The following is a 16,790-nucleotide window of genomic DNA, read 5'->3' on the forward strand; positions in this document are numbered from 1 at the left end:
TCAGGGGGTTGAATCTTGTGCTGGTCCACCTGAGGCTGCAGCTGGGGCAGGCAAGAGGAGATGCCAATTCTGCCCCCCAAAGGACTGTAAATAAAATACTATGTGCTGCAGAAATACATCTGCAAAGTCCATGCACGCACACTTACATACTGTCCTACATGTGCTAATTAGAGTTGATTGATTTATGTTCTTCACGTTTTTGTTTTGTATCTTATTCTCGTTTATACAGCCTGTGGGTGGGGGCAATGGTTAAAATAATGGAAGACTAGTATTTTGTAGTTGAATTCCTCATTGTACAGTATATATCACCATGTTGGCAACAAAGTTCAAGACTGTTGTTTCCCTTCAATAAAATGCTTTCAAAACGACTGCTACTTTCTTAGGCTATACAAGTGCTATCTCTTGCAAAAAAAATGTTTACACCTATGCAGTACCGTTAGCAATAATAATAATCCTCTACTTTAAAGAAAACAATGACAGGTGTGTTGTAATAAACGAGCGTTGGACTAGTAACCGGAAGGTTGCAAGTTCAAACCCCCGAGCCGACAAGGTACAGATCTGTCGTTCTGCCCCTGAACAGGCAGTTAACCCACTGCTCCTAGGCCGTCATTTAAAATAAGAATTTGTTCTAAACTAAAGGTTAAAGGAAAAATTAAATACAAATTAGATTTGGGGTTTAAAATTCAATTAATCCGCTTTATTTGAGGGGTTTAGTGAAAGGTCATTTTTGACGCTTAGGACAAGGAGAGTATACAGAATGTTTAGACTATACAAGGGTTAATTGACGCCCCATAAACGGACATATACCAGGAGCTGTGCCCGGCCGGCCACGTCTGTCGACTCATCCAGCTGTAACGCTTATAATTCACTGGCTTGTACGCGAAACAGTAATTGTTTCAAAACATCTGCCATGTCACTGAAGTGTCATGAAACAGTGTTTGATGAAGACAGTCTATAATTTTTTGGGCATCCCTCACCCCCTGCATTGTCCCAGCCATATCCGCAGCAAGAATTAAGTCCTCTACAATACTATGGAGCTTGTCTGTCCTAGCCACTCGGTCGGTATCTGTCGTTTATGACATGTCTGCAGTTTTGCCACAACACAATTCCACAGACCTCTCATAAAAATGCAATTGGCATACTGACTGCAGGAATGGCCACTAAACCCACTGCCAATTTAATAATTTCTCTACCACAAGTCGGTCATTAAGTCGGCTGTATGTCCAACCGGCCTCAACCGCAGAGCACGTCTCTGGCGTCATGTGGGCGAGCGGTTTGCTGACGTCATCCCATGGTGGAGGTGGGGTTATGGTATGGCAGGCATAAATTACGGACACAATTGCATTAGTGATGGCACAGTCAACGAACAAAACTACCGTGACAAGATCGAGGCCCATTTCTTTTAATGCACTGTATATCTGTGACCAGATGCATATCTGTATTCCCAGTCATGTGAAATCCATAGATTAGCACCATGTGAATACATTTAATTTGACTGATTTGCTCATGAACAGTAACTCATTAAAAAAATCTGACATTGTTGCTTTTTGAAATCTGGTTTAGTATGCAGATATTACTTCAAAAGATAGTAAGGATGTCAATTCTGGTGTATGAACTAAATCTTTACATTAAAAGTAAAAACTTTATTATACATAATTGAAATTGGACAGTAAATCAGAACAAACAAGTACAGGCCACGTACAATTAAGATGGGAATGAGAAGTTAGGATTAGAAGTAGTTACTTCGCTATACAATAACACGTTTGTGAATTGTCCCATAATAGCGTTACACGTCGCCTAGTAGAAAGGGGTCAGAAGCAAATTCTCAAAACTTGTTCTTGACAATATATTACTTCCAAATTGAGCACAAAAGTATCTTATGTTCAGTTGCAGGCGGTTCTCCAAAAGCAAGCGAATATTCAGAAAGATTACAACGCATGTATTTTACATCACGCGAGAAATGCCTTGTGTAGAACTACGTGGCCACGTCACATAGAAATGTGTCATTCCATCTGAGGTTAGGAACTGCATGTCTGGTAGCTAAAATGGCAAGGGAACGCCTCACTAAGGGCAAAACATAGGATTTCACCAGCTCTTGGGATTATTATGTTTTGTTAAAAACCACCTGCAACTGAAAACGTGTCAAATGTACTTTTCTGAATCAAGGATGAAAGTATAGACAAGAACAGGTTGAGAAAATGGATTCAGACCCTTTCGACAAGTCAAGGTATAACACTAGTGGACAAATTCACAACCGCAGTTAATGTACAGCTACAAACTAATTATAAAGGCAGACTAACTAAATGGAGCACAGAGATATATACACACACACACAAAATCTTTCCCTCAGCCATTACATGCGGAAACGGTCAGAAAAGTTGGGGGACTGGGGCACAGTGAGTGTGACATCGCTCTTCTTCAGCTCCAGCAGTTTGTAGCGTCTGATGGGCTGGGCTTTGTGGACCTGAGGGACAGAGAGGGGACATTAAGACGCAGTTCAAACACCCACGCACCCATTTACATCAAGGTCCAAGCAGGGCTTCTGTTCCAACAAGTCAAACATTAACACCTAATTCAACTATATCAAAGGGCCGAAAGGGTAATTAATTAGTTGTATCAGGTGTGTTGGTGCTGGAGCAGACACCAGAGACGTATTAATTAGGGTAAACATTTAGTAACAGACAACTGTTTCATGAAGATGTTCAGGTAGTCCCGCCTAGATTTTACCCTAGCTTGTGCCCAAGGAATAATACCCAGGAGTGTGTGCTGGAACAAAAGCCAGCACCCCAGGTAGAGAAAATGATTCATTTCAATAGCTCTGGTTTATAAAATGGTCTATGGACACCAAGTGTTACCACGCTGCAACAATTTTTTCCTTCTGTTTGGATTCCCATTAGCCATTTTACTCTAAGTTGGACTAGTAACCGGAAGGTTGCAAGATCAAATCCCCGAGCTGACAAGGTAAAAATCTGTTGTCCTGCCCCTGAACAGGCAGTTAACCCACTCTTCCTAGGCCATCATTGAAAATAAGAATTTGTTTTTATCCAACTTGCCTAGTTAAATAAGTGTAAAATAAAAGTTATTGTAAGTGCATAACCAACTGGGGGCTGGTCTAAGGATTTCGTAGTTACCTGCTCTTGGCGTAGCCTGGCCATTTTCTCCTTCTCGCACTCCTCCAGCTCCATCCGCTGCGCCTCCTCCACGCGAGCCCTCATCGCCTCCTTTTCGCTCACCGCCCGCTCAAACTCCAGCCGCTCCTTGGCACGGCGCTCTGTGGATAGCTGGAAGACCTCTGGAACTACGGAATTATTAATGTCTTCTAAAAGAGTGCCAAGGAAAAGGGGTTGAAATAGAAAGAAGGTGGGGGTGAAAAGGGTTTGGGTGGTGAGGTGTTCTCAAAAGGTGGGAGAAAAATTGGAAAGGAAAAGGTGGGAAGCAAAAAGAAAAGGGTTAGGGGTGCGGAAGCCAAGCTCAGTGTTTCCCAAACAAAGCCCATGTAAGGAAGTAGGCAACCCTGATCCAGCAAATTAGAGACTTAAAAACAAGACAGTTATTCGTAGTGGTGGAAGAAATATGCTCCAGTACAACTGATACGTGGGTAATGATCCAACAGAACTGCTCAGGGTGACAAATTGTTGGAATCCCTTAAATAAATAAAAAAATGGTGGAAACATTTCAGGTGTTGAATAAAGTCTAACAGGTTCAGGACCAGGGTTGTCCATGGCCACCATAGTGCAGAAAGCAGAGGTGCGCAAGGCAGTTGTGGTCATACGTACCCAGGACTGAGCGGTTCTCTTTCTTGGGCATGAACGGCTCTTTGTGAATTGCTGTGTTTGGTCGAGCTTTGAAGGTGGCTGCCTCTGCCTGGTGCTTCTGTTCCTCCTTCATCTGAGAACAACAGAGGAAATACTGTATGGGGGGCAGGGAATAGGATTTTGTACTATTTGTTGTAAACATGCATGAAGACTGACATACTCTGGTGCCAGAATCAAATTAGTTATTCCTTGTACTGTATACGGTCAAAGTATGAAAGCAACAGCATGACATTTCAAACAGAAGGTCATGAATTCAATAAAGGTTTGTCTTACCATCTGCTCCCAGCGGTCATTCTTGGCGGCTCCCCGCTCATCGAGGAGCAGCTTGAAGGGCTCAGGCTTGGTGGGCTCAGCCACCTTTTTCTCTGGCAGGACCACCGCATGGAAGTCTGGCAGTGGCTGGGCCTTGAACGTTGGCGCCTGAGGGGTTAAGAACATTAAATAATTAACAGACAACCATTTAGGCTATATTGTCAGACCAACACCTAGTTAGGACAACATTTCCTAGCTCTACAACTTGCAGCAAAAGGCTATGATTCTTTATCCCAAACAAATGATTGAGAAGTCTTAAAGAGTTCAAAAATAAAAACCTTTCTCACCGCCATCTAATGGCAGGCAACTGCACCTGTAATGCCATTAGTGGCATCATTCATCAGGTCTACCCATATTGATAGAATGTAAGGCAAATGATACACAAGGAGAAATCTGAACAATTTTAAGGCAGTTAATGGGGCTACCTCCTCGTGCCTCAGCTCCTCCAGCCTCTTCTCTTTCAGCACCCGCCTCTCGCGCTCCCGCTCTTCAAAGGAGAAGGGGCACACCTCCACCTGGGTCTTGTCCTGGAGCTTAGGCAGAAAGGGCAGGCCAAAGTGGGGCACAGCATGGGCCTTGAGCGGGGCTGGGGGTTTCACCTCCTCCACTTTTCTGTCCATGCACTTCCTCTTCAGGGCCCATGCAGGGGACTCTGGAACAGTGGGACACTGCACCTTCTTTTCCGGGACACCCTGTGAACCAAAAGGTGTGGGTAGACCATTAATAACAGAGCCATCACATCTTATATACAGTCAGTGTTACACCAGTGCTAGAACGCTTTAAATAAATAGTATGGAACGCCTCATACTACTAGCCCTTAGTACACTTAGTACTATTCAGTGCACTTCTTTGGTTCTCCTTTGCTTAAAGAGCAGACATGAAACAAACTACAACCAATCCAGTGTAAAAAGTCATGACAATCCAGTAAAAACATGTTGGTTGTGTAGCACTCACCACCACCTCCTCTAGGATCCTGACAGGCAGCGGGCGGGAGTGGAAGGTGTGCTGCTCCTCAGGCTCATCTGGCTTCTTGCTGGCTTGCCGCTCCGCAAGTCTCTTGTCCATGTGCATATGGAATACCTCTGGGTGCGTTGACTCCTTCACAGTAGGCTTCTTGGGGTTCAGTGCCCCCTCCAGGATCTTCCTGTTCAGCCCCAGGGCCTTGAACTTAAACCTGGAATATACAGGACAGGGGTGGATTAATTTATTAAAATGACAGTGTTCTGAACATTGCAAATAGCAATAGAATAAGTAGATACAATTCCCTAGTCCAACAATCATATTGGTTCTACACAATGTATTACTATCTGAAAGTTCTGTCCTTCTGAACAGGCCTCAAGCTGAAGGTTGTTGGACTATGGATGAGCTGGAGCACCAGTAAACATTTTGGCTTTGTTCAAGTCTCATCGGGAGTACACACAGGTAAAAGTAACCCAACAGTCTAATAACTACTATGCAGAGGGTAGAAGGATAGAGTGTGAAGAAGCCATAAGTGTGGATTCACTGTTGGAGTTTCTGGAGCTCCTCTGCCTCCAGTTCAGCGCTGCTCTTGACCGCCGTGGGACGGCTCCTCTGTCGGGTCATCAGCTGAGGGGTGTGAGGGTGGGTGATCTTAAGCTGCTCACTCTTCACAGGCGACGGGCCTGAAGGAGATGATAGATTGTAATTTGTTGCCACCCCCCTCCCCAACGTCACACTTCTCATGAATCCCAGCCATGCTATGTGAAAGCAACTCATCTGTAATGTACAACAATGCCAAAGCTACCATACGCACCCCTCTCTTGGCTCTGTCGACTACGAAGGTGGTAGCGGGTCGGAGTCCGTTTCTGGAACAGTTCGATCTGTTGGGCCATGGGCATGAAGGGGACAGGGACCTCCACCTTCTTGCTGCCAGTGGACAGGTTGAAGGGCTTGGGAACAGTGGCACCCTTTGGCGCCTTGGTCTGAGAAGGAAATAATTCAGGAGATGAATTAAAATAAACATATAATCCTAAATATGTCTGGTGAATTAACCTAGGTAAGTGGAAAATCATATTTGTTTGTGTGAACCATCCTTTTAACAGCCATAGCAGCGATGTGGCCAAACAGAAGGCTAGCTACTTACGGGGGAGGACGGGTGCTTGCGGAGCTGAGCAGTGAAGTCCACCTCCCTGTGGGTTGATGCAGTGCCCGCCTTGACGCGTCCATCTGTGCTGAAGTTGAACTCTTTGGGTACGGTGGTGGCCAAAGCCAGCTTCTTAGGGAGCTGACCTGAATGACAAGATGAAATCCCTCTTAATAACAACTTCCTCGGGATAGGGGGCAGCATTTTCACTTTTGGATAAATAGCGTGCCCAAATTCAACTTCCTGCTACTCATCCCCAGAATATAAAGATACGCATATTAGTAGATTGAGATAGAAACTTCTGGGTGTTTTCTAAAACTGTTTGAATCATGTCTGAGTATAACATAACTTATGTAGCAGGCAAAACCCAAAGGACAAACCATTCAGATTAATTTTTTCAATTAGTTTATTGGGAAAACAGATTTCTAAGGGTATGTGTTTGCAGTTCCCACCAAAAGTAGTTTGAAATGTTTTGGCAAAGTTTACAGGTAACTTTTGAGATGTTTTGTAGTGACATTGCGCAAATTGGAAGCTGTCTTTTTCTGGATCAAACCCGCCAAATAAATGGACATTTTGGATATATTGCGACGGAATTAATCGAACTAAAGGACCATTTGTGGCATTTATAGGACATATTGGAGTGCCAACAAAAGAAGCTCGTCAAAGGTAAAGCATGATTTATATTTTATTTATGCGTTGTGTCGCACCTGCAGGGTTGAAATAAGGCTACTCTTTGTTTACTGTTGTGCCATCAGATAATAGCATCTTATGCTTTCGCTGAAAAGCCTTTTTGAAATCTGACATGTTGGCTGGATTCACAAGTGTAGCTTTAATTTGGTGTCTTACAAGTGTGATTTAATGAAAGTTAAATTTTTATAGTCTTATTGGGCGCTCTGCATTTTCCCTGGCTACTGGCCAAGTGGGACGCAAGCATCCCACCTATCCCAGAGAGGTTAAGTCAGGAAGACTTGCAACGCTTCACTCGTAGTAACAAAGGGTTACTTACTGCCTGCCAAGGCTGCCCTGTAGCTGGCCATGTTCCTCTTCCGTTTGTCAGCCACCTCCTTCTGAAGAGTCTTGATGGTCACCATCTCCTGCTGCTCAGAGCTCTTATGCCTGGGTGAACACACAATCTAGGGATATTAACCTTCAACGGCAGTATTCTACAATCCTGGTCCTAGAGAACTACTGGTTGTGGAGGCTTTTGTCCTAGCCATATGTGCAAACACTTGGTTAGTTGCATAAGGTGTTAATGCTAGGGCTATAAAACTGTTGGATGTGCCCAGGGCAATGTAAACTCAAATTCCTTAACGTAGCCATGGACGAAAGGACTGACAGGCTTGTCGGCACCAATGTCAGGTCATGGTGCCTCCCTGGCTAATTGCTGAATCCATTAGAGATAGAATGCCTTACTGTGTGGTGTTTGCGGCAGCTGCAGCGTGCCGGGCCTGGTTGGCTGCTCTGGGGTTGAGTCGCACACTAGAACGGACACCACCACTGCGTCTGGGGGGTAGTAATAAGCTCCTGGGAAACGGACAAACCAAGACAGTCAGGTTACTTTTCTCCACAAGACAATTGGTCAAGGTTAATTATTAAACAGTCCTTACACTAAAAGTGTACTCCATGCAAAGGGGACAAAACTCTATCTGCATGTGAAAAAGCAATACATTGGCACAGTCACTATTGACCAACAGCCAATGTTTGTTTATAAGTCCAATCCCAAAAATGAAGAGTTTCAACCATGCCGAAATAGCACCCCCTAAACATTTTCACCATGGTGGAAAGGGGGAAGACCCTCCAGTTGTTTACCTTTGACGTGGGCGAAAGGTTCTTACAGCAGTTGGGTTTGAGCTGTAAACAGTTAGACTGATGACTACCATGATTACATCCAGGGCTGGATTTAATAATCCTAGGCACAAAGTTGCTCATGATAACAATAGACAGGTGGCAGGATAGTGCAAATGTTTACAGACCCTTTCAGCTTCTTAACAGGTGGTGCAGCTTCAGGGGCCGTGTGCTGTCCTTCCTCATTGCTGGCTGCATCTTTGCGTTTTAACACCCTTCAGTGAAGAAACAGGATTGCCACTTGGAAGCATACAGTTGGTTGGTCTAATGCTGACTAGTTAGTGAGGGAAAAAGTATTTGATCCCCTGCTGATTTTGTACGTCTGCCCACGGACAAAGAAATGATCAGTATATAATTTTAATGGTAGGTTTATTTGAACAGTGAGAGAACAAAAATCCAGAAAAACACCAGTCAAAAAAGTTAAATTGATTTGCATTTTAATGAGGGAAATAGGTATTTGACCCCCTCTCAATCAGAAAGATTTCTGGCTCCCAGGTGTCTTTTATACAGGTAACGAGCTGAGATTAGGAGCACACTCTTAAAGGGAGTACTCCTAATCTCAGTTTGTTACCTGCATAAAAGAAAACTGTCCACAGAAGCAATCAAGATTCCAAACTCTCCACCATGGCCAAGACCAAAGAGCTCTCCAAGGATGTCAGGGACAAGATTGTAGACCTACACAAGGCTGAAATGGGCTATAAGACCATCGCTAAGCAGTTTGGTGAGAAGGTGACAACAGTTGGTGAGATTATTCGCAAATGGAAGAAACACAAAAGAACTGTCAATCTCCCTCGGCCTGGGGCTCCATGCTAGATCTCATCTCATGGAGTTGCAATGATCATGAGAACGGTGAGGAATCAGCCCAGAACTACATGGGAGGATCTTGTCAATGATCTCAAGGCAGCTGGGACCATAGTCACCAAGAAAACAATTGGTAACACACTACGCCGTGAAGGACTGAAATCCTGCAGCCTCCGCAAGGTCCCCATGCTCAAGAAAGCAGATATACATTCCCATCTGAAGTTTGCCAATGAACATCTGCATGATTCAGAGGACAACTGGGTGAAAGTGTTGCTGTCAGATGAGACCAAAATGGAGCTCTTTGGCATCAACTCAACTCGCCGTGTTTGGAGGAGTCGGAATGATGCCTGTGGCCCCAAGAACACCATCCCCACCGTCAAATATGGAGATGGAAACATTCTGCTTTGGGGATGTTTTTCTGCTAAGGGGACAGGACAACTTCACCGCATCAAAGGGACGATGGACGGGGCCATGTACCGTCAAATCTTGGGTGAGAACCTCATTCCCTTAGCAAGGGCATTGAAAAGGGGTCGTGGAAGGGTATTCCAGCATGACAATGACCCAAAACACACAGCCAAGGCAACAAAGGAGCGGCTCAAGAAGAAGCACATTAAGGTCCTGGAGTGGCCTAGCCAGTCTCCAGACCGTAATGCCATAGAAAATCTGTGGAGGGAGCTGAAGGTTCAAGTTGCCAAACTTCAGCCTCGAAACCTCAATGACTTAGAGAAGATCTGCAAAGAGGAGTGGGACAAAATCCCTCCTGAGATGTGTGCAAACCTGGTGGCCAACTACAAGAACCCTCTGATTTCCAACCAGGGTTTTGCCACCAAGTACTAAGTCATGTTTTGCAGAGGGGTAAAATATTTCCCTCATTAAAATTCAAATCAATCTATAACATTTGACATCCGTTTCCTGGAATTTTTTTGTTATTCTGTCTCACTGTTCAAATAAACCTACCATTAAAAGTATTTGTCAGTGGGCAAATGTACAAAATCAGCAGGGTATCAAATACTTTCCCCCCTCACTGTCAGTCAAAGACAACTAGAAATGTATTCCTGGACTGGTCTACAGCTAAACAGGCAGAAGCTTGTTTTGGAACAGAGACAATACATCAGAGTAAACCTTTTTATCCATGTGATCTTTCCTTTTAACTTTCGCAATAAACAAAATTTTCTGAACACCCATAAATGTAGCAGGACGATAGCTGCAATAAATGATCTATGGGTTTGTGAAAACTCAATGTGCAGCCTCACAGAACTCTCAAACAAGATGTTAGCTAAATGTTCTAGAAACAAAATACCTGTGTGTTCGGGCAGGCGGTCCCTTCTTTGGTGGGGCAGCTACCGGTGCTGGCCTATTTCCCCAGGATGTGACAATGTTGGAGTACGTGCTCTGAGCACCTGCTGTGGCGGGTACTGAGGACGTGCTTGGGGCTTCTATTGTGGAAACATGAGTAATTAGCACATTACACAATAGTCAGTCAACTTGTGAATGTATCTGGCCTAAATAGATCACAACTGTCTAAAGTACCAACCCGAGTCTGAGTTCTCTTTCACCCTGGGAGAGACAATCGCCCTGGGCAAGTGTGCTTTGGGGGTTGCACCAAATGGTATGTTGTTTCTGTTTGGGGTAGCAAGATGGCCAAACAGTCTCTCATCCTGGCCAGCACATTGGTCTGCAGAGCATAAAATGATTCAGGAATACATTGTGGATATTCAAGAATTTGGCAAGTTTGCCACTTCAAAAGCATGTAGTCAGGCCCCCATTGGAGCATGCTGACAAACATTGAAATACATGCATTCATCCCAGGAAGCACCATTCTTACTAGCCTGGAGACCTGAAGTTGAATTGCATTCAGTCAGCTAAAGTTCTCTCTCAAGACCTCTACAAGCCAGTATATTGGATAAAATGGTTAACTTAATTGACTGAAGTCCTTGCAGTTGGTCCTTCTGCAGGTAGGATTGTGAGACCATATTTCCACCAGAAAGTGTAATTACATAAACGTTTCAAAGCCTGGTAGGTCATTAAGACTGCGATCACCTGAAGCATGTGCAGGAGCTCTACACCCATGAGTGAGTCTCCTGCATGCATTTTAATCTTGTGCTCATTGTCTCATTCCTACCTGAAAAAGGACCAAACACACGCAAAACAGGTAAAGTGCAAATATACTTTTATTCAACTTTGACTTGAAGTCGTTAGAAGAAACGTTCCTGAGCCAAACGATCACTTGTGCCCTCACATTTTTAATTTCATTGAATTCTACTTGAGGCCACCGTAGAATTAAATGACATTCAAAATATTGTTCACAAGCACAGGTTGCTAACCATCTTACCAAACCAAATATCTGCGTTGTCCTCCGTATCCAATGCTTGGAAATCAATGACATGTGACGGTGCATCGAATTCGTAGTGACTAGCCGATTCACTCTGCGCCATCTCAGCATCCATCACCGCATCTATTGTCTCCACCTAAACAAGCAGATTAGATGCATGTTGTGAGTTGTTCAAATGGGGCTATCCAGGTTAGTTGGCTTAGGTTATTCATTCACAAACACATTTAACTGCGTAGCGACAAAATATACGTTATTACAGTAAACACGCGAGAGCTATATAAAATCCAAATTAACACCAGAAATTGTGTATTGATGTGAGCTATGAAAAGTAATGTTAGTTAGCATTAGTCGACCAGGTAACGTTAGCTAGCTATTGTAAGTTTACTGTTGATCAAAATTCTCTGGGTAAATTAGATACAAAAGAGATGTCCATTCAAATACAAAATATAACGTACCTCTTAAACACAACCAACGCGTAATGGAAATCGAGTGAGCAGTCAGCTGCAACGTCGCGACCGCAAAATAACAAGTGAGGGTTGGCGTAACCGTTTAAAGTTTCTCGCCATTTGAACCAGCCAATCAACAGCCTCGTCCAGATCAATCGGTTTTTCCATTGGCTTCCGGTTGTCGACGTCACACTCAAGTTATATTTCCTGTCACGTGAGGAGTTTCTGTAACTTTTGTATTTATTTAACAAGGCAAGTTAGTTAAGAACATTAAGAACAAATTCTTATTTTCAAAGACGGCTTAGGAACAGTGGGTTAACTGCCTTGTTTAGGGGCAGAACGACAGATTTGTACCTTGTCAGCTCGGAGATTCGATCCTTCAAACTTTCGGTTATTTGTCCAACGCTTTAACCACTAGGCTACCTGCCGCCCCAAACTTTAAAACAATCCATCTCTGGCCGTATTGTTTAGTTTTTTTCTCTACCCACATTCTATCCTTTTTCATTTAGTTATATTTTGCTCATTTAGGAGACACTCTTATCCAGAGAGTGACCAGGGTTGGGGAATAACCTCTACATCTGCTTTTAAAAATACTGTAATCTGAGCACAAATATTGTAATCAGATTACAGATACTTTTGAAAAAGTAGATGATTACTTATTGGATTACTTTAAAATTCAGAAAGGATGTTTGTAAAAAAGAAGAAAAACATTGACACCTTTCTGTTTTGTCAATGACATTCAATTCACCATTCAGCATTTTTTTTGTCACTTGCCTTCACACAATAACCCATAACGTCAAAGTGGAATTCGGTTTTTAGATTTTTTTAAACTAATTAATTAAAGATTCACTATGAAGAAATCTCTCCACCATTTCCTGATTGCAATAGTTTGCCTAATTTCAGTGTATGTGACAAAACAAGCAAGTATAGTGTGGAGAATTGCTGTCTAAACCTCTGTGAAATATCTTTTCATTACCAAAAATATTGTATTTTCAAACTTTGAAGCTAGTGTACAAAACCCGTAAGTAAAAGATGCCAAAATGAAACTTGAAACCGGCAAGTATAGAAATTGTGTGCATAGAACAAATCGACCATTCCTTAGACTTACTTTCAATGAGAATGACATATCTATAAAACACATTTCTATGTAAATTTGATCAGATCTCCCAAAAAGTTACATATTGGAGGTTTAAAAATTAGTATTCAACCTCTTTGTTATGGCAAGCCTAATTAAGTTCCGGAGTAAAAATGTGATTAACAAGTCACATAAGTTGCGTGGACCTAGCACGCCCCCATTCTCATCGACGGAGCTTCAGTGGAGCAGGTTGAGAGCTTCAAGTTCCTTGGTGTCCACATCACCAACAAACTAACATGGTCCAAGCACACCAAGACAGTCGTGAAGCGGGCACGACAAAACCTATTCCACATCAGGAGACTGAAAAGATTTGGCATATGTTCTCAGATTCTCAAAAGGTTCTACTGCTGCACCATCACTGCCTGGTATGGCAACTGCTCGGCCTCTGACCGCAAGGCACTACAGAGGGTAGTGCGAACTGACCAGTACATCACCGGGGCCAAGCTTCCTGCCATCCAAGACCTTTATACCAGGAGGTGTCAGAGGAAGGCCCTAAAAATGGTCAAAGTCTCCAGCTACCCTAGTCACAGCCTGTTCCCTCTGCTACTGCACGGCAAGTGGTACCGGAGCGCCGAGTCTAGGTCCAAGAGGCTTCTAAACAGCTTCTACCCCCAAACCATAAAACTCCTGAACATCTAGTCAAATGGCTACCCAGACTATTTGCATTGCCCCCCCCCCCTATCCACACCACTGCCACTCTCCTAACTAGAACCCAAAAAATGGATCATATTACTCCAGTGCTAGGATCCCTACACTGGCTTCCTGTTAAGGCCAGGGCTGATTTCAAGGTTTTACTGCTAACCCACAAAGCATTGCATGGGCTTGCTCCTACCTATCTTTCCGATTTGGTCCTGCCGTACATACCTACACATATGCTACGGTCACAAGATGCAGGCCTCCTAATTGTCCCTAGAATTTCTAAGCAAAGCTGGAGGAAGGGCTTTCTCCTATAGAGCTCAATTTTGATGGAATGGTCTGCCTACCCATGTGAGAGACGCAGACTCGGTCTCAACCTTTAAGTCTTTATTGAAGACTCATCTCTTTAGTAGATCATATGATTGAGTGTAGTTTGGCCCAGGAGTGTGAAGGTGAACGGAAAGGCTCTGGAGCAACGAACTGCCCTTGCTGTCTCTGCCTGGCCGGTTCCCCTCTCTCCACTGGGATTCTCTGCCTATAACCCTATTACAGGGGCTGAGTCACTGGCTTACTGGTGCTCTTCCATGCCGTCCCTAGGAGTGGTGCGTCACTTGAGTGGGTTGAGTCACTGACGTGACCTTCCTGTCTGGGTTCCTGTCTAAGTATGCTCTCTCTAATTCTCTCTTTCTCTCTCTCGGAGGACCTGAGCCCTAGGACCATGCCTCAGGACTACCTGGCATGATGACTCCTTGCTGTCCCCAGTCCACCTGGCTGTGCTGCTGCTCCAATTTCAACTGTTCTGCCTGCGGCTATGGAACCCTGACCTGTTCACCGGACGTGCTACCTGTCCCAGACCTGCTGTTTTCAACTCTCTAGAGACAGCAGGAGCGGTAGGGATACTCTAAATGATCGGCTATGAAAAGCCAACTGACATTTACTCCTGAGGTGCTGACTTGTTGCACCCTCGACAACTACTGTGATTATTATTATTTGACCATGCTGGTCATTTATGAACATTTGAACATCTTGGCCATGTTCTGTTATAATCTCCAACCGGCACAGCCAGAAGAGGACTGGCCACCCCTCATAGCCTGCTTCCTCTCTAGGTTTCTTCCTAGGTTCTGGCCATTCTAGGGAGTTTTTCCTAGCCACCGTGCTTCTACACCTGCATTGCTTGCTGTTTGGGGTTTTAGGTGGGTTTCTGTACAGCACTTTGAAATATCAGCTGATGTAAGAAGGGCTATATAAATATATTTGATTTGATTTGATTTCAAGTTCTGAACCGCACGTTCTGCTAATCCATTTGAAGATGGGTGAAAAGGGGATGACGTTACATGCTGAATTCCATTTTGCTTCATGAAACTTGTGTGCTTGTGAAACAAGTAGCATTGTCGCTAACCAACATTTGAGGCAATCCCATGACACTGAAGCTTTATCTCAACTTCTCAATCATAGCGTGCGATGGTGATGTGCTCATGGGGTAACATTCATCCACTTTGAATGGTAATTGATCAATCAGCACAAGGAATATTTTTCCTAGGAAGGATCCAGCGTAGTCCAGTCGTCCTGAGCATCTGATGCTCTCATGCATGCTTCAGTGTTGCTTGCCTGGAATCGAGCATAGAAGTAATTTAGCTCATTTTGATAGGCTCATGTCACTGTGCAGCTCGCGGCTGTGCTTCCCTTTGTTGTCTGTAATAGTTTGCAAGCCCTGCCATATCCGACGAGCGTCGGAGGACAGATGATTTTTACGCACTACGCTCTCCTTGATCTTGTGTGGCCTACTACTTGGCGGCTGAGCCGTTGTTGCTCCTAGACGTTTCCACGTCACAATAACAGCACTTACAGTTGACCGGGGCAGCTCTAGCAGGGCAGAAATGTGATGAACTGATTTGTTGGAAGGTGGAAATAGCCGAATCCACTAATTTGAAGGGGTGCCCACATACTTTGTAGCGTATATTAGTATCAATGTAGTGTATATTAGTATCTTAGGATACTTCTTAGATCGATGACTTCGGACACGTAAGTACCTTTTAGTATTTAATTGTAACTTAAAAAGAACATTACATGAATGCACCTGGCGTAAGCTACCTGAGGCTTCTCTTGAGCACAGTTATATGGCAGACATTTTAAGGGCTAGATATAGAGGAAAGCAAATTCCATATTGAGATGATACTGCGATCTATTTATAAACATAATACTTAAAATAAGTATACCAAGTTGGATCGTCCTTAATCTATGCTTAGTGTTCTTAGGAAACTATGCAGTATTTTGTTTTTTTCATGTATTATTTATTTCTTAAGTCTTTTTACATACAGCCGGGAGGAACTATTGGATATAAGAGCAATGTCAATTTACCAAAATTATGACCAGGAATACGACTTTCCCGAAGCAGATCCTCTGTTCGGTCCACCACCGAGGACAATGGATCGGATCCCAGCAGGCGACCCAAAACAAAGGCGCCGCAGAAGGGGCAGACAGAGCGGTTTTCTGGTCAGGCTCCGTAGACGGGCACATCGCCCACCGCTCCCGACTATACTACTCGCCAATGTCCAGTCTCTTGACAACAAGGAAGGCAAAATCCGAACATGGGTTGCCTTCCAGAGAGACATCAGAGATTGTAACATTCTCTGTTTCACGGAAACATGGCTCACTCGGGATACGTTATCAGAGTCGGTATAGCCACCTGGTTTCTTCACTGATCGCGCCAACAGAAACAAACATCTCTCTGGTAAGAAGAAGGGTGGGGGTGTATACCTTATGATTAACAAGTCGTGGTGTGATCATAACAACATACAGGAACTTAAGTCCTTTTGTTCACCTGACCTAGAATTTCTTACAATCAAATGCAGACCGCATTATCTACCAAGATAATTTTCTTTGATTATAATCACAGTCGTGTATATCCCCCCCCCCCCCCCCCCAAGCAGACACCTTGACGGCCCTGAAAGAACATTGGACTCTATTTATTGTAGCTGGGGATTTTAACAAGGCTAATCTGAAAACAAGGCTCCCTAAATTTGATCAGCATATCGAATGCATGACCCGGGCTGGAAAAATTCTGGATCATTGTTACCGCGACGCATACAAAACCCTCCCTCACCCTCCTTTCGGCAAATCTGACCATTACTCCATTTTTTTGCTCCCAGCCTATCGACAGAAATTAAAACAGGATACACCCATGCTCAGGTCTGTTCAATGCTGGTCAGACCAATCTGATTCCACGCGTCAAGATTGCTTCGATCACGTGGACTGGGATATGTTCCGGATAGCGTCGAACAACAACATTGATGTATACACTGATTCGGTGAGCAAGTTTATTAGCAAGTGCATCGATGATGTTGTACCCACCGCGACCATTAAA

General features: G+C 43.9%; 1 protein-coding gene across 4 annotated transcripts; it reads right to left on the minus strand.

Annotated features, from left to right (window-relative positions):
• Positions 1-1,622: 1,622 nt before the first annotated feature.
• On the minus strand, positions 1,623-12,235 carry LOC110492285 (targeting protein for Xklp2). 4 transcript variants are annotated; one of them, XM_021566475.3, is made up of 17 exons: positions 11,665-11,844; positions 11,210-11,345; positions 10,412-10,552; positions 10,178-10,313; positions 8,205-8,291; positions 8,041-8,082; positions 7,645-7,755; positions 7,238-7,347; positions 6,232-6,377; positions 5,902-6,070; positions 5,632-5,770; positions 5,082-5,301; positions 4,553-4,819; positions 4,089-4,235; positions 3,777-3,888; positions 3,132-3,298; positions 1,623-2,464 (listed from the first exon to the last, which is right to left on the minus strand). In XM_021566475.3, the coding sequence occupies exons 2-17, from the start codon at positions 11,322-11,324 to the stop codon at positions 2,354-2,356; spliced, it is 2,220 nt and encodes a 739-aa protein (XP_021422150.3). In that variant the 5' UTR covers positions 11,325-11,345; positions 11,665-11,844; the 3' UTR covers positions 1,623-2,353. The 4 variants fall into 4 exon arrangements, with proteins under 4 accessions (XP_021422150.3, XP_021422149.3, XP_021422153.3 ...); XM_021566474.3 differs by having other exon boundaries at positions 3,132-3,319; XM_021566478.3 differs by lacking the exon at positions 8,041-8,082 and having other exon boundaries at positions 11,665-12,235.
• Between the last annotated feature and the right edge of the window lie 4,555 nt (positions 12,236-16,790).

The sequence above is a fragment of the Oncorhynchus mykiss genome, chromosome 16 (assembly GCF_057628025.1).
Source record: "Oncorhynchus mykiss isolate SJ-2025 chromosome 16, ASM5762802v1, whole genome shotgun sequence".
In the NCBI taxonomy this organism is placed as follows: Eukaryota; Metazoa; Chordata; class Actinopteri; order Salmoniformes; family Salmonidae; genus Oncorhynchus; species Oncorhynchus mykiss.

Bases quoted from the DNA above. Each gene is read 5' to 3' on its own strand.
- LOC110492285 (XM_021566474.3), bottom strand. From the start codon at position 11,324: ATGGATGCTGAGATGGCGCAGAGTGAATCGGCTAGTCACTACGAATTC. The intron at 8,292-10,177 runs GTATTTTGTTTC...TCTTCACTGAAG, and splicing joins CCGCCTGCCCGAACACACAG to GGTGTTAAAACGCAAAGATG. The intron at 7,756-8,040 runs GTAAACAACTGG...TCCGTTTCCCAG, and splicing joins ACCTTTCGCCCACGTCAAAG to GAGCTTATTACTACCCCCCA.